At 41.2% G+C, this 23,654-nt stretch overlaps 1 protein-coding gene across 2 annotated transcripts; it reads right to left on the bottom strand.

The window, feature by feature from the left end:
* Nucleotides 1-1,486: 1,486 nt before the first annotated feature.
* On the bottom strand, nt 1,487-23,643 carry SHISA5 (shisa family member 5). Of its 2 annotated transcripts, XM_051627756.1 has the most exons (6): nt 23,560-23,643; nt 21,203-21,371; nt 20,782-20,856; nt 7,863-7,978; nt 6,565-6,783; nt 1,487-4,656 (listed from the first exon to the last, which is right to left on the bottom strand). In XM_051627756.1, exons 1-6 carry the CDS (start codon nt 23,612-23,614, stop codon nt 4,577-4,579), a joined length of 714 nt encoding a protein of 237 aa, XP_051483716.1. In that variant the 5' UTR covers nt 23,615-23,643; the 3' UTR covers nt 1,487-4,576. The 2 variants fall into 2 exon arrangements, with proteins under 2 accessions (XP_051483716.1, XP_051483718.1); XM_051627758.1 differs by lacking the exons at nt 20,782-20,856; nt 21,203-21,371; nt 23,560-23,643 and adding an exon at nt 20,063-20,083.
* Nucleotides 23,644-23,654: the final 11 nt, after the last annotated feature.

Genomic DNA, 23,654 nt, shown 5'->3' with positions numbered 1-23,654 from the left:
TAAGCATCTTCCTGTGGTGCTTTGAGGACCTGAGGCCCTGCATGGATTCAAATGCACAGCAGGTGCTGTGTACAGAGATGAAGTAAATGGTGCTTCAATAATCTAAATTTTTTAGTGAAGTGGCACAGGGTGTATCTGAACAATTTGTTTTGCTACTGAACTTTAAAGCACACTTCACTGCAACACCTGTCCCACAGGCTGTAAAGCAGATCCTACCTGGTTGCAGGGCCAAGCACCAGAGTGAACCATGAAAACCAACTGCAGGAGCAAGAAATACTAGAATGAAAAGTCTTCAGTAACCAATTCAAAAGTAATTTCAAATGCTTGGTTGGAAATAATTGCTAAAGTTTTTTCCTCCTTTGTGTCCAGTTCCTCCATGCAACGCTGCTGTGGGTTTTAAGATGCATGCCAATTTTTTTTTTCTGGAAAAATTCACATTACCATAAACAACTGCTGATTAAATGTGACAAAAACATAATTAGCAGTATTCCTCACCTGACCCTGGGCTCTCAGCTTTTTAGTTCAGCAGTCTGCTCTCCTATACAACATTTTTATGCAATTTTTCAGTGTGAAGATATCTTTGGAACCTTAAATAATAGAAACTCTGTTGAGAAAAAGAGAAATAAAATTGGAAGTGAAATGATCTACACTTCAGCTGCAATACATTATCAGCTGGAGCTGGAACTCAAACAAATTCAAGAAGTAACATTACAAAACTACATTATTCCATGGTAAACAACTCTTTCAGAAGAAGTGGGGGGGAGTCCCCTCCCTTTCTTTTAAATCCTACACCGGAAACTTGGCTGGATATTCAAGGTAATAGTGATTCTATAGTGAACACCCTCAACCAATTCAGTGCTAGTTGGTGTCTTAAGAATAACATTCTTGACCTGCTAAAAATATTTTCAGGTAAAGGGCTGAGTCAGGGGCATGAATAGAACCTTATAAAATCGTTCTTTCAAGACTATTTGAAGTACACAAAAACATCAAAAATGTTTTCAGAGAATAGAAAGCATCACTTACCAGATGTTGAATTTGTCAAGTTGATAGATGAGGCAGGATATTGAACACACAAATCAAAATACATGTTGAGAAGATACTAAACTTTCATCAAATTATAGACTTCTTCAGAGTCTATCATCTTATCTTCAAATGTCTTGACCTTTGTGAGCTAATGCATTCAAACTTCATGCACTGAATTTATTCCTTAGGCCAGAAAAGGCCTTGGAAGAAACTGTTTTAGATTGGCTTTGAAGCAAACTGTCAGAATATCATTCAGGAGCTAGTATTGTTCCTGGTCTATGTTGTGATATGTAATTTTGATTAGGTTTCAGTTGACAATACCAAAAGTGATATTCAAGATACAAGGGGACTTAAAGAACATTTGGAAACACCAGCTGTCAAACACAATGAAGGAAAAGGTAGTTTTGCAGATACACTCCTAAATAACACTCAAATTGAGGCTAAGAAAACAAAATCAATAGAATATACTTAAAACACTGCATTTATTACAAAGGTGCATAGAGATTATGCCACTTCTTCTGTATACTTATGTTTAAACTACAAACAACATACAAAGCTAGGTTACAGTATGTAATAAAATCAACAATGGTTACCTAGTAAATTCAGCACAACAGAATATACTACTGTATTTAATTTCACAAAACACTTCTGAAACAAAGGCACTTACAGAATTAAAAAAAAATAAATGAACATACGTTCTTTCAACATTAAAAACTGTAATTCCACTCCCCCTTCCCCGTGGCACTGCAGATAACTAGTTTGATGTGAAGGCAACAGCTCCTTGGACTGACACATCAGCAGTGCTTGAACTAAAAGTTTATGGATCAACTTCTCCATCTGTTCTTTAACCATCCCATTCTCTTAACTATCTGAAAACAAGTTTCAATGGGTTGCATGGCAGTAACTAAATACAATTTGGTCCTATGCCTCATTGTTAATGATGATTAATACACCAACAATAAGGAAAGATCTGATTAAGTGCTCCAATTATGAAGCAAGGAAAACAGACCATTTTCTCCTCTTTCAACAAGTTTTGTGACTCAAGCAGTAACACTACTACTAAACTAGCTCCTTGTATATCAATGATTCATCTTTTCACTTGTATATAGTTATCATTACCATATGTTCAGTGAAGGAAAGGTGTACATTTTCAGGCTCCTTAACCCTATCCCTCATCTCCTCCCACATGCAGTGGTGCTCAGGGCAAATAATTTGGTCTGTGCAACATCTGCACCAAAACTTCAGATTTGGAGACCTCTGTTAATGTTGCCATGATTGAGCCAACTTCTCATGAAATCACAGATTTTCCTTTCATAACCAAAACATAACCCTACTAATGCTGCCACAAACTGCAGGCTCTGTCACACTAGATGGAGGAAAGGAAGAGAGGTGCAGAGTGACAACCCCGTGAAGCCCAACACTGGCACCATGCACCTGTGCCCTGAGAGCTGCATCTCACCAGCGAGGCTCCATGAGGCCCCTTGCCTAACCAAGGTGCTGGGAGAGCCTCTGCCCTCCTTCAGTAGGAATAAAAACACATGGGGCAGGATCTACAGCAAGAGAATTAGTTCTGCAGTTACTCAGTGCCCTCCCACACATAAAAATTCCAGATTTGAAGGAACACTTCATCCTCCATTCAGAAGCCACTGGCCATTTTTGGTTGTTCTTACACAGCTCCTAACAATGTAACAAAGCATTGCCCAGTTCCTTGCCTTATGGGCCAGGAAAGAGGAGGAACACAGAGATAAGGGGTGTGTGCTCCCCTAGTGCCTCCTGGCACCATTTCATGCTATTAACCTCAACACTCTCAGAGAGGAGTCACAGAAGAGCATAGGTGCCACGAATCTCAACGCTAAAAGTGCCCTACAAGTTTCTTCTGAAATGCCCTGAAGACTTTATTGAAAAAAAAAAAAATGGAATTACCCAGATATAGACTCAAAAAATCAAGAAGAGAATAAGGCTGCCTTTGAAAGTAGCAGTTTCCATCCATCGTATGAGATAAAACAAATCCACCATTAATATTTCTCAAACGGTTATATATCCCAAATGTAGAATTTCAGGACAAATGGATTAATGACCTCTCTAACAAAGTAACATCTGTGTATGAGATATGTCAGAATTATTTCACTAATTAATTCACAGTGATACATACAACAGATTAGACAGCTCTACTGAGGAATAACAAATTGTATTTCAACGTTAGAAAAGACAGAATTTTAAAGGACACTAAAAAAGCCACAATTTGTTTGATCAATACAAGATGTACAGAGCCAAAAGCCTTGCAAACACTGGTGTCAGTCATGAGGACTTGTCAAGAGGTTTCACGACTGCAAGCAACCCCTTCATGAAAATACATGACCTCACTGCAAGCAGATCCTACCACCCTTCCTTTCCCAGCTTCTCATTCTCTGCTCAGCTTCATGGGGATGCTGAGAACAAAAAGGAGATTTAATCTCTACTGTGTGTTAGGCTGGGATTTCTTACCCTCCCTCTTCCATATTATTATTCAAACACAGACTGAGTTTATAAACATCTGTCATCCCTTGGTTCCTGCCATCTACACTTCCCACTAGAGACAGACAGTGACCTACCCACAGCATTTTAAAACCCCAACCTATTTCTGACATCCCATCTCTTCTGTAAAATAAACTTCCTTTAAACACTGGCAGGTACTTCTGCTTAACATACAATTAAGGTGCTAATTTCTCTTCCAAACTCATCAACAACATATGACTTAAGTAAACTTGTCCAATAATACTTGGACAACAAATATTTGTCCAATAATTTTTTATTAAGAATTCTCAGGTTTTAATCTTTTTTATCTGTTTGTTCCACTAAGTGACCTACAGTTTGGTTGTGCTGTTAATTTCTAGCTAGAAATTAAAATGGCCTGACAAAACACCCAATAAAGACACAGGTTTTAAGCCTCAAAATTAGGAAAGAAAACAAGGAAATTATCAGTTCACACTACTTAGCACAGAAAAATGCAACTAGTCCAAAGACAATTAAACGTGGTTTGCTACCCCTTAATGAAGGCAAAATGTGTTTCAAAAAAGGAAAATTCCCTTTTGAATGGTAAATGAAATGCATTACATTGTATTTTACCTAACAATAGTAGCTTTAAAACAGGCAGAACATATAAAACATGTATCAGGTAGTTCCACAGAGATTAGGTTTTTATGTTTTAATACTGTGCAAAAGATTGCTACAGCTTTGGGTGTCAGGTAAAGCTCATACTAGACTATTCCTTTCAAAATTATTGCACAGCAAATGTTCTTGTGGTTCTTATTTCTGAAGTACTCCTTCTTCCTGCTTTTCTCACTGTATGTAAAACAAACTCCATGTATTAGCTTGAGGTATAAATTAACAACTTCTGCAAGAAAGATACTCCTGCCTCATACTTGAAGCATTTCAAAAAAAGATACTGAAACAAGTTTTACTTTACTTAGACATAAGATTGCTGTCTTCCAGAAAAATATACTACAGTTGCACAGTGTAACCAGCACAAATTATACTTTAAAAAGTTTTGTATGCAGAAACATAGTAGATCTTTTCAATAGGTGGGATTCTGACGATCCATGTAAGCAGGGTTGTAAGGGGGCTGGCTGATTGGGTAAGGGGCTCCAGCACCAGCTGCAAAAGCAAAACAGAAGAAAAAAAACAACATATTTGTAAAATTTACATTTTGAATTCCACATCTATAATGGCAACTTCTACTTTGAGCACACAGTTAAGAGGTTCAACTAATGTAGTATCTTAATTGGACTCGAGACCAGTCTGTGCTAACTCATAAAGCATCTGCATTTTAAAAGATCACATAAAACCTTTGCTCTTGTGGGGTTTTTTTGATGCTTGAGTGTACACGTGTATTATGGTAGCCACAATCACATAGTTAGTCTTCAGGGGAGAATATAGTCTACCAAAAAGAAGGGATCCGGTCAAAAAAAAAAAAAAACAAAAACAAACCACCAGCCAGTGGAAGTCAAGAGATGCACAAACAGGACACACCTGATAGTATGTCAAGAAGTGAAAGTAAGAACTAGAAAAAGCATCTTAGGATTCCTTCAGGGAGAACGTTTTCCTGTTAAGTGTAACAGAGTTATTTAAAAAATTGAAATTAAAAAGTGTCCTATCACTACTGAGCACACAAGAGTTTGACGTATAAATTACATCTACATCACTTGGAAGATACCCTTGTTTTCTAGTGTTGACAGACAATCTGCTCTCAAGGGACAACTTCATTTCAGGTCTGTCAAATAGCACAAGTTAGTTCAAATAATGCAGCACTGATCAGATCCCTGGAATGTTCAAGTGTGGTTATCTTTCACTGATCTTGTCAGTGAGTAGGTTTGGCTCCTGTGAGACAGAGCAGGTGTTCTCTCCCTTGCATGTGATGGAATTAAGAGGCTGCCCTTTGGTTAACAGGCAAGAGAAATAAAGGGAAGATCTCTCATTTTGAGAAACTCTCAGCTGGCAACATGCAAAGTGCTTTGATATTTTTCCCAAGAAAAAAAAAAAAATTAAGAACTAACCAACCAGCAACAGTTTTAGTATGAGAAGCAAAATTACTAGTTTACTGGCTCCCTCATATGATAAAGATGAAGCCAAAGCACTTTGGGGTAACCCCATAAGCCCCACAACTTCTTCATAGTTTACAACAGTAAAATAAAGTCAGCAGGCCTGCCAAGTCAGTGTTTTCACACAGGAGGCTGGTTTGCACATTGCTAATGTGCAATTTCTACCTGGTTTGCAAATGCTTAAGACCATGAATAGCCATTTTATATTTGAGTTGTCATGAAAGAATAACTTTCTAAGGGCACCAACCACTATTCAGGACTGTACTTTGCTCATTACTTAGAAGGATGAACAGTGTGGTTAGTTAGAGGGCTTGGAGATCCTGGGACAGGCAACAGGCTGGTTTTGGCCTCTCTGAACAGTCAGGAGCCAATTGTTCAGAGAACAGTTATTCCCAGCAGAACTGTGAATTACTAATGCAACAATAAAGCTGCAGGAAAACAATGCTGGGAAAGAAGGAAAGCAGAAGAAAACAGATGTGATAATTCCACTGCCAGTCATTGGCAAACTTGCCTGAAGTTTATCAGAGACTTGGTATTCTATAAACATAGTGACAAACTACTACAGCATGCCATTTGTGTACAGATTGAATCATCTAGACAATATTAGGTTGGAAAGGGTACATAAGAACACCCAACTGCTATACATCTGTTAACTGGACTTAGATTTTAATATGAAGTTTCAGCTGAATTAGTAAAACATTCTACTGGATCCACTGACTGGATCCCACATAGCACCAAACTGCCAAGAGAGCTTCAGCTGCATCTCCTCTTGCAATGTTTAATACAGAAATGGTGTTAGGGAAAATTCAGCAAGGGTGAATTACAGCATCAACCACAGCTTGAGTTTTACAAAGTTTACATTTATATTAATATAGTCATAAAATACATATAAATAATTCAAGATTGGCTCTGAAGTGACTCTTTAACTACTTAAGAGATGAAGAAACACTCAGTGCTGCCTTACCTGCCTCCATTTCATTATAAGCTGGGGGTCCTGGTGGCTGCATGGGGTAAGGAGGAGGACACTGCGCAGGGTATGGGGCCACCAGCATTCCTGGCTGTGGCTGGATAGGCATGGCCTGATATCCTTGATATGGGGCCACTGGGTAGTTGGGTGGCACTTGCTGTTGCTGGGGATAGGCAGCATGAACCACTGTAGTGGCAGTAGTGGTGGTGACAACAGCTACAAATAAGCAAAAGGACCACAGTTAGTGCTGGTGGCTCTAGCAGATCACCTGGGACAGGCAAACAATAACATAAAACATATTTTCTCTTCAGATCAATTTTGCACTTCAAAATCTGGGCAATTCCACTTTCAAAGTTCCATGAAAGATTTAGAAATGAGTGTCCCTAAATATCCTGCCATCCGTCTCTGTGGAAATGAGAGCCTTCCTGTACTGAGAGAGCAGCCAACTTGTTCCTCCTTGTTTCTCAACCACAAAGAGCAAAGAATTATTTTCTTGCACTGTTCAAAAACCAGGAACTCAACCCTGCAGCCAAGTTATCCATTATTTGGTATGAGACTGGACAAACTACTAATTTTGAAATGTTACCTGCTTTTAAACATTAAATGTGATAAAGATCTCCTTTATTAGGTAAGGAGCTTCCTACAATGCTTGCTCAAATGAGTTTCCTTTCGTATGGTGCCTACACATTAACACGTGTTAGTGTGTCTTTAAGTAACAGTCAGAGAGGCAAATACAGATTAAATCATTGATTTTTTTCAGGAGCTGATGTTGGTCCATTGCTTCCTAACTTTTATTGGAATAAGAGTATTAACAGTTCCTGATTAACTGCAGTAATTCGTTTTCAAGATCTTCTCCTTCTTTATACCACAACTACAGGCTGCTCAAGATTGCACTGTTGCAGTCCTGGGCCTTTGGTGTATTTTTCAGGTATATCTTTAAGAGACTGGGAAAAAATTAATACCTTATTCTACCTCCTGCTTTCCTAAACAAAACAAACCAAACACAAAACAACCCAAAAACCCACAAATCCACACACTGAGGGGCTGGGGAAAGAGAACTTCTAAATGCTTAGAAAATATTCCAAAACATCTCTCTGTTACCTCACATTCTGAAGCAGCTTAAATCCTTATTTTTAATTTTTAGGTATTACAGCTTTTGTAGCAGAGAGGTCAGGCAAGATTATTTTCACCTTTTACATGAACCAAATTCTCTGGGGGGAGTGGGAGAGGGGGGGTGTGGAAAGGTAAGTCTTGTTCAAAACTATGAAAAAGAAACTAAATTCACAGGTACTTACGCCGTGGTCGCCGACATGCTTTATACAAACAGCAACATGAACATGTGAGGCACAGAATAATAGTGATTATGATCACTGCCAAAATAGCAATTCCAATCGCAATAGCATCTCCAAAACTGCAAGAAAAACACCACCAGAAGTAGTAAGTGTCTTTCACACAAATGTATTAGTCTTTAACCTAACCTTCAGCAGCCAAATCATTGCTCTGCCTCTCAAGTTGTCACTCTGGCTCCCTCGTACATTTGAGTAAGAAACAACTGCCAAAAGCATTGCTACATGCCCAGTGACAGTTCCCTTTTAACTGTTAGTTTACGTGTTTCCCACTGTCTGGAACCAAGAAAGCCCTTCTTTCCTAGAAGCCAAAGTCTCCAACATCTTTCTCATAGAATGCACGATGCATTGGGAACAATTGCAGGAGGTCAGTTTTAATGAACAACAAGCTCTAAGATCATGAGCAGAGAGCTGATTTTACATTCATCCTGGTTTTGCCTCTTAGCAGAGATTCTGGCTACAGAACTTTCCAGGATTTTTTCCTGCTCAGCTTCCTGTTAACAGCTTTAAACAAAATGACACATCTCCAGAACGTCCAGCAATTTTCACTTGGCCACCAAACAGCCACCAAATGTGCAAATTGGTTTTGATTATCAACAACAGTGAAAGGTTAAATTAGTGCTGTATTATCCCTAGTCCAAATTCAGAAGACTTCACCTCACTAAGCTGGACACTGAACATAAACACTGACAAATAAACCATGTTCAATTTAAAACACGTTTTTTCCCCCTAAGAGAGGTTACATCAATTTTATTCTGTTTCTGCAACCGCCAGAAGAAAGAGCTTGGGTCAAATCTCTTTCAACAATCTGTGTAACAAGTTCTCTATCTGTAATTGTATTTAACTCGTGCACTGATTTTGTGAAGTACTGAATGTAACACTGTGTGTACTCCTCAAGTATCAACTATAATGCTGTAGATTGCTTAAGGTCACTGCATCTAAGTATTTCCATACAAAACAGGAAGCAGGAACTGCTGCAGCCTCCTGAAGTCAAGGAAGTTGGGTCAGAAACAGCAAAGCAGATGATAGCGACACAGCTGCAAAATGTAAAGATGCAGGCATGCTTTGTCACCTTCATTTGCACCTTTACAGATGCTTTTCACACCCTGACTTCCAGATGCAAATGTATCCCTATCCACGGGCTTTCAACTGCTCCCCACACCTCCCCAGGCATTAGTTGCACTGCAGCGCTCTAAGTTCACAGCCAGCTCATCTCCATCCAAAAATCCCACTTCTTTCAAGCCTGGTCTAAAAAGGAAGATACAAATCAAATTTCAAGAGGGGCTGAGAAAGAGAGACAGACATGGACAACGACACCACATCTTGAAACACAGGCTGCCTCCTCTCCACGAGGCCACCAGCAAACACACATCCCCTTGGTTTGAAAACACAAGCTTCATACTTGTGTATGCAGAAATGGATTAGATTAAAGAGCGACCCGTGGAATTTAGATTAATTATACATGGTTCTTACTAGATACTCATTATATAAATGAATTTATACACTGGAAAAGACAGAGAAGTGTGCACAATGGATTAATGTATTAGACTTAACCACTTTGATTGCAATGTCCACAAGAAACAGCACGAATGCCAGTGACAAACTATGGGCACCTCTAGAAATGACAGGATGACAAACATTTAACCACAATTACTGCTACTTGCCAGCAGCATTTTTCTTGCTCTTATTCCCACTTCTCTTCAACTCTAAGAAAGCTCTGTCACTAAGGAAGTTAACATTCACTATTACCAAGCAAAATCAGCAGAGGCAACAAAGCAATAGAGTATTATAAGTTCTTCCTCTGTCTTTTCCCCCCTATAAATAAAAAAATAAATAAAAAAAATTAAATATCCCTTCTGGTTTTTTGCTAGTGAATTATGTCAAGGAAAAAGATTCTGGTGTCAAGGAAAGAAATTAGGCCTGACAAAGACAACTAAAATTCTTCACTTCTACAGACTATGAACCTCTCTGAACTTTAGCAAAATCTAGGCAAAATCAAAGAAACCTAAGAAATGGTAGAAACAAAATGGAAAAATTTATACTCATCAAAAATAAACCAGCACAGCAGAACACTGGCAGAAACCCCTTATCTTTCAGGACCAAATTCAGTTCTGATATGCCAAGAGAGAAAACAGCACAAGCCCATCTGCAGCCAGGCTGGCCACCAACAGATAAACATTTTTCAGTTTGAAGCATGAGCTCCATTTGCTTATTTTAATAAAGTTTTCTGCTCACTGAGGCATGTATCTCATTGCCCATTTACTGCTTCTAATAAAGGAAGCAACAAAAGCAAAGCCCAGTGAAAAAGACCACACCGTATCCTTATTTTCATCAAGTTGCTAGAGACAACCTCTGCTTTTTTGTCATCATTTGTCTGCATCTTTGCTAAAATGCCACAACCACAGCATGATGACATTTTGCAAACCTCTTTTAAAGAGCTAAATGGAGACACATATTTAAAGTACAGGTGTGTTGGGTGTATGCACTTCAGAGTGCAGTTCTGCGTTTGTGTGTGTAAACACTGTGATTCAGTTCTGCCCACTGAAATACTGTGTGATTACTGCAGACAAAATTACAAGCCTTCAGAAACAGCCCAGTGAGAAAAATAATAGACAGGAGTTGGTCCTTCCCAGAGTTTTCTAAGAAGTGTACACAACTGGATTACTGCAGGCATTTTTATCACCTCCTTCACAGCAGAAGCATAATTTTCCTGCCAGCGCTTTGGCTCCCACTGATGAACACCCTGGAACAGCAGAAGGTAGAACATCACTTAGGGAAAACCAAACAGCATGTGCTATTGACTGGCAACTTGCTCTATCAACACCCTCCTTCAACAGCAGAGCCCTTCACAATTTTTTTTTAATTTTTTTTTTCTTTCCAAGAATTTCTATTGATGGTCAAAACTAGCAATAGTCTTTTGAAATATCTGAATGGTTGGGCACTACCTTCCTGTAACGATGTCTATCCTTTTGCTGCCCAGGAACACTGCCCTGAGCACCCCTTCCTGAACACCCAGTAATACCCGACCAGTGAAACTACTGAAAAAGTGCAGGAAGGCTACCAGTAATAGATTATGTTACTCGAGTGAGGCAAGAATGGTGCTCAGCATACTCAGAGAGCTCTCTAAGCTGCAGGAGGTAAGATACACCAGGTACTGGATAAAGACTCTCTTGCAGTGTGCTAACTCCCTTCTTAAACAAGACTATTGCTTCATTTAATTTCTTTCACCTGAAATCTAAAAAGGACTCTGAAAATATCTGGAAAAAATGTTTACATTAAATAATTAACTAACCACTGTTAGTCAGTTAATTTAGTTAGAAAAGAATAGACATGAGGGATTCTAGTTTAAAGATTCTACCACTGAATGGCTAACCAAGAAAAAAAAAAAAAACAAAAAAAGCCAAACAAAAAACCACACCTTACCCATTACATTCCGCAAACAAACTTCAGAGTGCAGAAGTCAGGGTGGCCACAGCACCAGATCAGAATGCTCTGCTGGTGTCATGGTTTGATGGTTTGAACAGGGGTTTCCAGACTCCCATATAATCTCTAAATACAGCACACCCTGTCATAAATACCTTGAGCTCATTCACTGCCACTTCCTGCTTCTTTCTCTTCACATAAAAGCTACTTTTTGCTAATAGATTAATAGAAAACAAGAGAGAACAAACCCAAACCTAACAGCAGTTTTACTGCAGCAATGATAAATTGCAACTTCACATAAAATCCACGGGAAAGAAAATCTGGAGAACTCCCTGCCCTTTCCTACCACTGCCTCTCTCCTTCCTTGCACTACTTCACTTCTATCCCCATTCTCTCACCTCTGGAAAGCACTACATTGCATAGGGAATGAGAAGTTTTCTAATTATTTAAAATATGTATCCATTCACATAAAGGGAGTTACATGATTAGTGCCTGTTTTACCCCTTGTGGTACTGAATAAAGGACATATTAAAATGGGAGAATCAAGCCCAGGATCTACATAGCACTAATTGCAGAAGTTAATTCTCAAGGCACTTGTTCATATCAGAGATTTTAATCTATAAACATTGCCAAGTGGGAAAAAAGATAAAATGTTTTTAGTGTACTTAAGGCCTTTTCAAATATCCAAGTTTCAATTCCAGTAACATATTTTTAAGCCTTAATAGCTTGAATCAATTAAGTTGGGCATATTTTGTAAGCCCTCTTGTAAAGAAAGTTTTTGCATATCTATACATTTGTGACAATGGGACACGCTGCAACTTTTCTCTTTGAAATAGAAAAAAATACCCAAGTACACAAGACCACTTAGTTCTGAATAATTAGTTTAAGCAGCCTATTTACTTCACTAGCTTTAGTCCATTCCAAGATTTATTCCATGCTGTAAGAAACATGTTGGCAGGGTACTTTTCAAAAGCATGACTGCTGTTAAAAGCAAACATTTAGAAATACTGAGTTATGATTGTAAACCAGGGTGGTCTGGAAATACTTCAGAAGAGAACTTAGTCCGTTCCTAAAAGTCAAAGAAAGAAAAAAAAAAGTATAGGCACATCATTTTTTACTGCTCCAGAAAAGGATGCAGTTCCCAGAAATGTGACAGAATGGTAAATGCCCAGGTTTGTCCTGACTCAGTTATAGGGCATGACCAAACAAGTCTCCAGACTGATGCCTTCCTAAGACAAACATTTTAGCAACAGCCACTCAATGCCACATACAGCCTCCCTAGTTTGGCAGGAAAATAAAGGACAAACTTTTTTTTTTTTTAAGATAAAGAAATATGAGTTCTCAAGGGTCTTTCAGAGGAATTAGTTTTTACAGCTTCCCAAACAACACACTTCCTCAGTTTAATATTTTAGCATGAAAATTCAAAACATAAGAAGCAATTTGCTAGAGACACAAAAAAAACCCAAACCATCCATTTACTGTTAAACAAAAAGGAAAGACCCGTGAGGTTAATATTCACAGGAAATCATTAGCATGACTTTCACACAACTGGTCTATTTTAGCACAGCTGGCCCATGGAACAGCCCATGCAAACAACCAAAATATGCACCCTAGAGTTAAGCCTCATAGTTCAGGTGCAATCACACTGATTACCATGCCAGCCATGACCTGCTCCAGGCATTTTACTCAAGGGCCACCTCCCCAAAATGAGGTTAGTGCCTAAGAAACAAGGGAGCAATGATTCCTGTGGTGGGTAACAGGCAACTTAAAACTCAGCCTAAACAGAATGGTTTCAAAATTATGAAATCTTGGTACTTTCATCAGCCTGGCAGGTGTGAGTAACTGCAAGGTCATTTTATAAACTATGCAGTGACGCATGGACTGGAACTGTGATGTCTTTCAGACAAATGTTACCACAAGTAACCACTTGAGAGCATCTCTCCCAGGGTCCTGCCCACACACAGCTCCTTAATGTGAAGAAAATGGTTTAATCTCACTTTGGCTCATCCATCAGTGTGGTACCAGCTCAAATCACCACTAACTGCAATCTGCCAAACTGCTCTAGTACGGACACAGATTAACATCCCACTGAAAACCACCAAAACTTTGCCCAACTTTCCACAGTTCCTTCTGGTTATCCCCAAAAGAAGGAAAGTTTGTAGTAAGAGCACCCCCCTAACCAATCCCTGGGACAACCCTGCTTACCTGCAGCCTAAACAACCCTGAGCTATGTCCCTGAAGTCAGGATGAACCTGCTCAGCTGAGCACAGCCCAGCAACCCTCAGCATCAGCCAAGACAGATCTGGCATGAGAGCCCATACTGAAGCAATGACAATCATGCCAGGGTAAGCCAAGACACCCACCAACTGCAAAAGGGTTTTAGAAAATGAGAATGCAAGAGTCTTTTGAGGAAAAGGTTGCTAAATATGGACTGGATTGGTCCTTTTTCTGTTTGTCCCAATAGGAAGCTGATGTGGGTTTACTTTAAGCCTAAAATAATAAACTTTAATTAAATACACAAAGACCTACTACTATTTTTTAAAAGACACCAACTTCTCTGTATTTTTAAGTAACTTGTAACAACAAGACATTCTGAAACTGCCTACAGGGGAAGTGGCAGGGAGAGAACTTCCTGGATGTTGTGGTTTTACTTAGACATCCGACACCCGGATCCAAGAGGTTATTATTATGAGAGATGTCTACAAGCATCTCTTCTTGGTTTATAAACAGTTCACCTGTACTAAATATGTCTGTTTACTTAAATCCCTTTGTAATACATACGAAAAATACAATATTCCAGGGAAATTTCCCAGGAAATCTATCATCATACACTTTGTAGACAGCTGAGTATAACTGCTACAGGCAGCTGGCCCATTAGAAACATACCCCTGACAGGAACCCGAAAAGGCACAGCTGCCTGCAGAGGGACTAACATCAACAGTGCAAGAATTAACACCACAGCTTCATGCAGGTCACAAGACAATTTCAGACAAGTCCTCAGCATAAAAACCAACCTGTCCTTAAACACAATATAAGGCATTTGCTTCTCCAGGCAAGAAATAAATTGAAAAAGCTCCTTTAGTGACTAAAAGAGAATGCAGCTTGATTGCAGGCAGAGGTATTTAAGGCAAACGAAGTGTTCAGTTCTCCTCCTACTGTTAGGATCCCAATCCAATGATACAAGATGTTACCTCCCCACCCTAATTAAAATTTGGGACCAACATCACGTTTTTTTCTGAAATGGTTAACTGAATTAATAGAACAAGTTGAACTGAAAAAAAATGAATTGCATACCACAGAAACTTCACCCCACATAAACAACTGCAATACTATGAATTCATTAGTGCCACTCTAGAAAGCAGATTTAAGCAACTAATTAGAAACTAATTTAGCTAAAGAGTTAAAGTTTTATTTATTTTTCTTTTTTAACGAAGGAATTTTTTCTGCAACATGGTGTATGACTTATCAAACACACTGAAACTGCCACCAAAGGAAGTTTAGACTAGGTTATGCCCTCCAGCTTGGCTTACCCTATAGCCCAGCCCTGTCATAAAACACCTTTTTTTTTTTACCCACGTTACCTATTTGTCATCACATATATAAAAGTTAGAAACACTGTGATCAGGCAGGAGTTAAGTTTAAATTAGGTAAATTAATTATCCTATTCTACTATGAACTTGCATGCTGCCTGACTTTCTGTCTCTTTGGGAGAAGTATTACTCCTCCAGTACAATGAGGATCATCAAGGAAAATCTATCCCTGCACAAGTAAGAAGAGACCTGTTCAGTAGAGGTCACATCCAGCTGACCATTACTCCTCCTTTTACATGGTAACATTATCAATAAATTAACTAAAAAGTAAAAAAAAAGTTACTTTGATGACTGGTTCCTTCCATAACTTAGAAAAAACTCAAAGTTTTTAAGTTCATCTCTCAGTGGAATCGAGAACCAGAGATCATGCTAGTAAACACAGAGAGGAATATGACATTAAAAATGAACAGTATAAAATGTTTTTACTAAAAAAAGACTTTGTCAATAGACCAATTGCTAATTTTCTGAAATTAACTCACTTGTTTCCTCCACAGAAGACACTCTCCAGAGTGAACCTGTGTATTAAAAATCTACTGTTTACAGAGTTACACTGTGTAGAGGCACAGCAGAGCCCACAGAGTTAGAAAATGGAGCAGTCTACCCTTGTAGACACAGACAATGAAGTACACCACTCACAGAAAACTGAACTCCTGAACATAATCCAAGTGACTAATCTTACTGTGTCTTTGCATGTTTAGGCCAGGTCATCTTGCTTTTTGCCATGAAACAGCCTTCTGTAGCTAGAAGAGCACACTAACCCAACTGTGCACAGGACACTGTTTCTCAATCTCTCCTTCCATCTTGGTTTCAGAGGAAATGAACCTGAATGAGCAGTAAGCTCCTTCAGCTTTAACCAGCTTCTTCACTGAGAAGAGTGAACACAAAACCAAATGCTCTATAATGCAAGTTACAGTTACAAATTGTGCAAGCTTGTATTTACTTTTCAGGCTAGTGAAAAGCATAGGGCATTTTTTAAAATAGCTTCAAATTCAAATCTCAGTTATTTCTAGACAAGAAGCTTGCATCCCTTGGTGAGATTAGCCTGTGTCTGAATACAATCCTTGCAGAACGGGCTCTGTATGCAGTTTAATTAGAGAAAATATTAAGGACTAGTATTGGAAAATAAATCCTCTGCTCATTAAAGACTGCTTACGTTTCTACAAGTTATTTTCCAATTAATAATCTTCCTAATTTATTTTCTTAACATTGGCAATCTATTACAAACACTTGAGTATCCAAATACACCGTGAAATGTAAACTGTCCCTGATAGAGATCAGGAAAGAGAAGAAATAAGGTAGGGTTCAGTATCACCATATTTTTTACATTGTCTATGGAGAAAACATGCTTAAAAACATCTAGACTCAGACAGCAAATTATGATAATAAACATCTTCCACAGTTAGAAATCTACCAGTTTTGCCAACTTACAGCCCTAGCAGACCACACAGGGGAGGGCAGAATGATGTGGATTTTCTCCACGTCACAAGAGGAGAACCAAGTCACAAGACAACACATTGATCAGCCCAGGACAAGACCCGAATAAGTGCAGCCCCAGTGTAACAAGGCTGTCCTGTCTCTGCCGGCTGAGGCTTCCCAGGAATGCTGCCCTCTTGCCTCCCTCTTCCCATCACATCAGGACGAGCTGCAAACTTTTCTCAAGCATTACTGTATCTGTATCTACACAATCTGCTTTAACATCAAGGCAGAGATTATTTCAGAAACACAGGCTGATTAACTGTGTACAACAACAACTTGAAGTTTTGTTTCTGTTAGAAATACTGCAATCAGCTGCCCCAACCACACTATTTTCTTATGTAACTCTGATACAGATGTTATGAATTGTTCCACCTCCTTAAACACTCAAATCTTCATAATGAGTTGAAATGTGGTTGTGAGTCATCTAATTTCCTTTTCCAGTAAGGGTCACTATTGAAAAATTGGCATACCAAGGCTAAATAACCACGTTATCAGTGCAAATCATGACAACTGCAGTTCCACCGGATCAGTGCTCCTCTTTTTTAAGTTTCTTAAAGCAATGATAGTACATACTGCAGAATGAGAGGGGAAAAACAACTAAGTTAACCTTACTATTCACAATCCATCTTTGAAACCTGATCACAGCAGGGGAAAATTCAGTAATCCAATTAAAAAGGGAGGGGGGAAATGAAACACCTCCCAGTAGTAAATCCTTGTCACAATGTATTTGCTAGAAGCAGAGTGTAGAAATTGTGTGTGGTTGTCTTACATGCAAGGGAAAAATGATGGCAAATTTAACAAGTTTAGTGATATGAAACTAATGCCTACACTCTGACCTAAAAGCTCTAAATAATCTTTAAGGACTGATCAACAACGAAAATAGCCTGAATCCGAGTAAACATCAACTTTTATACTTTTGCTTCCAAATGCAGTATTCTGGGAAGCACAATGCGTCCAAGTACTTGAATACAGATTATTAAGATGCTCCAACGGAATGTAATTTGTTGTCTTTAAAATGCCCAAAAGAAGATGATAGGATATGAACTGCTTGCAATGTGAACTACACTTCATATGGTTGCCCAAAGTGCCTTGCAGTCTTTCCTCAGCAGAGCCTTACTCAGTATTAAATATTGAAACATTAACATTAAAGACATTAATGCAAAGAAAGCTATTACAAAACTGGTGCTTTGCTTAGAAATAAACACAGGAAATAAAAAAGCAGAAGCACAAGCAAACTAAAAAACTCCTCAGCTAGACAAGCCAAGAGAGAACGTACGTATATCACCACTAACCCTCCCCTAACACTGTCCCACAGAATTAGAGCAAAACTGTGGCAGGTTTTCCAAGCAGGGAGAAGAGACACCCCAGCTCACTGGGCCCAGTGGCAAGTCCACACACAGTTTGTGACAAGCCCTCGGAGAGGTGAAATTCTTTTAAAAAGCCAGGATTTATGAGCAATGTGCCAAAGTGGTAACTTGATCAAAGAATAAGCCCAGGCAAGAATGAGGAACTAAAAGCTTTTTGGCCCTTGCTGCCAGGAAACCATCACCTCCTCCTTCTGAAGGGCAGTGTCAAAGGTAGCATTTGCAAATGAGAAAGAACAGGAAGGAAGCTGCCCTTTGTTGCCTCACCTTCTGCGACAACCTGTTTGAAGAGTATGCCCATCGTGGTGGACATACAAAGACATATTTCAACTGCAATCAGCCTTCCTCTCCACACAGTAAAATATTAAAAAGACACAGTCATCAAGAAACAATGTAAAGCTTGTCTGCTTTTAAAAGAAATCAGCATGGAGCGAGAGGGTGGAGTACACCTCACAGGCAAGAACCAGGGACAACTCTTCCAGAAGGAATACAGCTTACTGCTTGGTTAAAAAAAAACAACCACCAACCCAAAACCCCAACACAAAAAAACCTGGACAAAGCCTGTAATTAAATAAAAACCCATTTGGTATCCCACTGGCTGCAGTCACAGAAAGTCCTATTCACTTTCACTCCTGAAGTTGAAACACCCTAAATCAGACACCCAAAGTCATCAGTCACTTTGGAAAGTCTTGGGATGTGGTTTTCCTCTGGAGTCACATCTGGGTGTGTTGCAGTTTAGACAGTTGTTCTAAGCCCATCAGAGAGCAGCCATCAGGAAAAGGAAAGGACATCCACGGGTTGAAATGAAAACAGATTTAATAATGATGAAATAGTACTAGCCCCAGTCCTAATGTAAGATACAAAGTTACCCTCAGCTCCAAATAGCAGTCCCAAGCTGGGCACTTCTAGCAGCAGAGGCTGAATACCCAACACCGTGAGCATGACGCCTCCAGAGAGAATGTGGCCATCAGAGCAAGCAGAGGAGGGGGCCTCAGGCATGGGACAACAGACAAGACAGGTGGGATCCTCTCAGAAAGGCAACCACGGCAGAAGGAAAAAACAGGCCCCCAAACTTCCTGATACATAGTGAGGGTGACATTTCTGATAATGGAATACCTGGGCTGGCCAGCTTGGGCCAGCGTGGTCCCTCCTGACTCGCTGCACCTGCACAGTTCAACACCACCCTCAACCTTGGTCACTACAGAACCCTGCACACCAGAGCACCTTATCTCTTTTGTTCTCACAGGACTGGACCCTGCAGCCTCTCAACACTTCAGTTTCTCTCAACAGACAAATGATTTTAGAATACTGTCCCAGCCAAAACAAGGACAAGGTGGCTATTCCAGGGTGATATTTCTGTAAATAATTACCATCTTTCTATGAAAACTGCCTAACCAGAAATTAAGTTTGAAGTCTAGGCCTTTGCACAACATATCGATTTTTAAAGTTGTAATTTAACTGAAAGGAAAAAGAGAAATCACTAACAACCCATTTTCTCAGGGTGAGACATCAATGATTCTCTTTTTAGACATTCCACAGCTGCAAACAAAGCTAATTAAAGCAACTTAGCTGCTTCCCACATGTTTTCTGTCATTTACAAATACACCTGTGTGGACTACAGGCCTGGGTGACAATTCCTTGAAGAACTGTGCAGGTTCTGGGGGTTTCGTTTGTTTTTAAAAAACATATTTTTTCATTTCCTGTGCTTTTTAATAACCATGCCTGCTGGCATGGAAAAAAAAAATGTATCTCATAGAATCATAGACCTTTGTTACTCCTGCAGATTCGGTACCTCTGCAGCCCTGATGATGTGGAAGCTTATTTCTGCCTTTCAACCCAAAACTGCATCAGACGCTGATGGCAGCACGAGGCTCACGCCTGCTGTACTTGAGCCATCTAGAGATCCAAACACAGCTCCACCAGCCTAGCAGAGAAGCAGCCCCCCTCCAAAACGTCTTCACACCAGCCCTGTCCTTGTGCAACGCCACGGAGACCGCAGACACCCACCCACCCACCCTTCAGGCCGATGCCCCGGCGCACGTCACGGCAGCGCTGCCGTGGCCACCTCCCAGGCTTCCTTCCCCCGCCCCTCGGATGCAGGAAGGCATCTCCATCGGCCACGCAAGGTGGGATGCTCCGGTCGGCGACGCCAGCGAGCGGGTCCCTGCCGCACCACGACATTCCCAGGAGGCGGGGGGGGGCCGTGCCGCTCGCCAAGGGCTACTGATCCCGCGTACCGGCGGGGAAAGCCCGCCCGCTCCCGCCCCGCCAGCCCCGGCCCCGGCCCGCCGCTTACCCCATGCTGGCAGCCCCTGGTCTATCCCGCCTCTGGTTTATCCCGCCTCTGGCCCCGCCCCTGGTCTCTCCATCCCGCCCCTGGTCTCTCCATCCCGCCCCTGGTCTCTCCATCCCGCCCCATGAAGGGCGCGCAGCCACGGCCGCGGTGCTCCCCGCCGCCAGCCTGCTCCTCCGCGGGGGGCTGGAGTCCCCCTGCCAGCAGGAACCATTCGGACTTATGTATCAAATATCGTCCAGAATTCACCCCTCTGGGCAGTCTTTCAGACTGTGGAAGACAGAAACGTTCTACAGCAGGACTCTCGTAACCCCCTAAAATAATTTATTTTGCCCAAGGTTGTAACAGAGTAAGAGATGTTGATTAGAACTAAGTGAAAAAGATGCTAAAAAGGAGATACTTGGAACAAAAGCAGCTTACTATGGACTCGACCTGTAAGTACAGAGCAAGCATGCTAATGCTTCAGTGGGCAACCTCCCTCTGGGCAAGGAGAATACAGACCACAACACACAGTAACCCTTATGGTCTGAACAGCACCATCTAACCTCCTCCTGTCTCTTCTCCTTCAGATATCCAAACAAGTACAGGAAGTTTGAGCGCTCCCCATCCTCAGCACACAAATCAGTACTTCCATTTTCATCTTCTATTGGCACGGACGGATCACGCAATGAAAAACCTCCAAATAAATCCCATTTTAAAAGCTGAAACTCTGCATGGCTCACCTGCCACCAGGAGGAAGGAAATCATCAGGGTCTGAAGAAAGCTGCATGTCATTCAACTTGCTCAAATCAGAGGTCCTGCAGTAAGAGAATTAATCTCAAAAATTGAATTTACAATTTAGTCAGGTAACTGCCTGAGCTCCAAATGCTTATGCAAGGTAATGTACAGTAAAAAGAGGAAGAGGTTTTGTCATCCTCAAAAAAACCCCAACTAAATAGGGTAAAAGTATTTCAGAATGCCCAAGAAAACACACACCAGTTCATGCATTGACTTGTCTGCCAAATTGTTCCCATCTCACGGGGATGCATTAATGTAGATCCCAGCAGAGCCAGGTCCCTTTGTAAATTTTTAACCAGTAAAACGTGTATTTTTGTCATTTGATGATACAATTATAACCTGCTGCATACACCGTTTGCCTCATACCTTTCATGAAGTAGACCACACTGAAATGGTTCTTCTGCATCAAATTTCAAGAGCTCATTAGAGCAACAGTACCGAAGAAAGCAGTTTCCACAGCAGAAGTTGGGACAGGATTTTGCAGGTTGTACCTTGCCATAGTTATCAATATATGCCTGGCAATCTTCACCCAATACTGAAAAAAAGTTAAAATCCAATAGTTAGTCAATAAATAATCATATGAAAGTCTCCTTCTCATACCAACCTAGGTTACCATTTAAATATAACTCACCTAGCTCACCTAGGTTAACATTTAAATATGTTTCAAGTATTTTGATTAGGTCTTACAAATCAATTCTTTCCTTCAGAGTACACCAAAGGCAAATACTCTGTGCACACAAACTATGTAATCTTCATCAAGCAGCTCTCCCCAACTGTTCACACATACATAAAGGACTAAACTGCAAGCAAATATGAGGTGCTCTGTCTGGTGATACTCTCTTCAACTACACCTGCTAGTAGCTACCAAATTACTACTACAAAGACTCAAAGAGCAACATTACAAGCCAGAGCTGTTAAAAAGGTTAAATTTTCTGAGATATTTGACTTGATGCAAAAGATGCAACACAACTGCATTCATTGTAGATTTGGATTTCTGTGTGACTTGGTTGTTTCTACCTGTTGCGTTACTTCATGCAAAACTCTCATCCTGTTAATCCACAGCACAAACCAGAGATGGCATAAACCAGAGCCCGCTAGGACTAGTATCAGTCAGACAGTGTCTTCCCACTGCAAGCCTCAACCAGGGCAGTCGCAGTGGTAAGGAAACAGAGATGTTCATGTACTAGGATGGATTTCTTGGGAGATATCCCAAGCTTTCAGCACGGCATTAGACTGACACATTACTTAACGTACTGGTTGGTTGTTCTTTGCCCTCTCAAGCCTGAATGACTGCAATGTAAGAACAGCACATTAAAGGTTTACAACAGTCACATGAAAATACTTCTCAAAACTTAGGCAAAAAGCATTTCCCAATAAGAATCTTTAGTACAAGTATCATTAGTATTCAGCAAGAAATGCTGCAATCATCTGGTTTCTATTCCTCATTTTCCTTCCTGTCACTTTATCACATATAAGAAGACATACCCTGATATTTTGCACCTAAACTACATTCCACCCAAGAAGCTCAATTTACTTGAGGTGTAGTTGTTTGGAGAAAGCAAGCAAGAAGAGGCAAAGACAGCAAATTACATTCCTTCAGAAGACATGTAAGGGGAATTTCCTGGAGCATTTAAACTGATTTTGACATTTGAAAACTCAGTCTTGACTCTTTGGCACCAAGACATACCTGAATATTTCAGCCAACGTTAAGAAGAAATAAAAATGGTCTAAGGAGTTAAATTGCAGGTTGATGAAACACAATCAAGTAGGAACTTCTACCAAGGAGAAACTTCTACTTCTTCTAACAACACTCCAGTACTTCTACAAATGTGTTTACACATGCTTATGCCTGGTTCACCAAATTTTTCCTCTGCAGACATGCAACATTGTCTGACAACTGTTTTCTTCTTGTGTTACCAATAAGGAAATGATAGCTAGCTAAACTAATTCCAAAATACCTTGAGAAATTACATACAAAACAAAGCAGCCAACACAAGTATTCCCTCCATCTCAGAAGTGCAGTACGACAGCACAATGAAATGACAGCAGAAACCAAAGGTCTGGGCCAGTTCTCAAGTGTCTGGGCTGAGCTGAGCCGACCAGGGCCGAGCACACCAAGAGAATCTGGCTCCTCTACTTTGTTCCTCTCTTCATCCATCAGCTGTGGCACCCCCGAGACTCCTCCTCAACTGATTCAGCTCTCCAGCTGATCAGCAGACCAGGGGCTTGCGGGACCTTTTTTCAACGCCCCGGTTGATTTTCTCTCAGGTTAGTGACCTGAATCACCTCAGAGGAGTCCCAGAACCCATCCGTCGGGTCCACACGGTCATTACCGGGGCATGAATTGCTTCTGCCTAAGCACGCGGCTCCCAACGCACACCCAGCTCGCTTTCAGCGTGACTTTTCTCTCCGTGACCGCAGTTTCCAGCCAAACCGCTGCCCAGACGCAGCTCTCCGCCGGTTCCACGCGCCCGGCGCCGGCCTCTGCCCAGGCAAGGGCCGGAGCGGCCGCCGCTCGGACAACTGAGTGAAGAGGTCTCGGCTCGAAGCCGGGGGCTCCCCGGGGCGGGCACGTCGGCAGGACCTCCCCGGGGGACGCAGCTCCGGCCGAGGAGCCCCCCGCGCCGCTTCGCCAAGAGCCGCCAGCCCGCCCCGAGGGCCGGGCCCCCCCCCGCCGGCACCGCCCGGCGCCCCGCGCCCCGCAGCCCCCGCCCCGCGCTCACCGGCCGCCGGCAGCAGGAGGAGGCCGAGCCCCAGGGCGCCCCGCCACGCCGCCATCCGCCGCTGCTGCCCGGCGGGCGGGCTCGGGGCGGGCTGC

The sequence above is a fragment of the Apus apus genome, chromosome 9 (genome assembly GCF_020740795.1).
Source record: "Apus apus isolate bApuApu2 chromosome 9, bApuApu2.pri.cur, whole genome shotgun sequence".
In the NCBI taxonomy this organism is placed as follows: domain Eukaryota; kingdom Metazoa; phylum Chordata; class Aves; order Apodiformes; family Apodidae; genus Apus; species Apus apus.
Note: the sequence above shows the minus strand (reverse complement) of the source record. Positions and strands in the feature narration are given on the sequence as shown.

Excerpts from the sequence above, each read along its gene's own strand:
- SHISA5 (XM_051627756.1), bottom strand. The coding sequence starts at position 23,614 with ATGGCGGCGTGGCGGGGCGCCCTGGGGCTCGGCCTCCTCCTGCTGCCG. Across the intron at positions 21,372-23,559 it reads CCTCCTGCTGCCGGCGGCCG|TATTGGGTGAAGATTGCCAG; the intron begins GTGAGCGCGGGG and ends ACTTTTTTTCAG. Across the intron at positions 6,784-7,862 it reads AGCATGTCGGCGACCACGGC|CTGTTGTCACCACCACTACT; the intron begins GTAAGTACCTGT and ends GCTTATTTGTAG.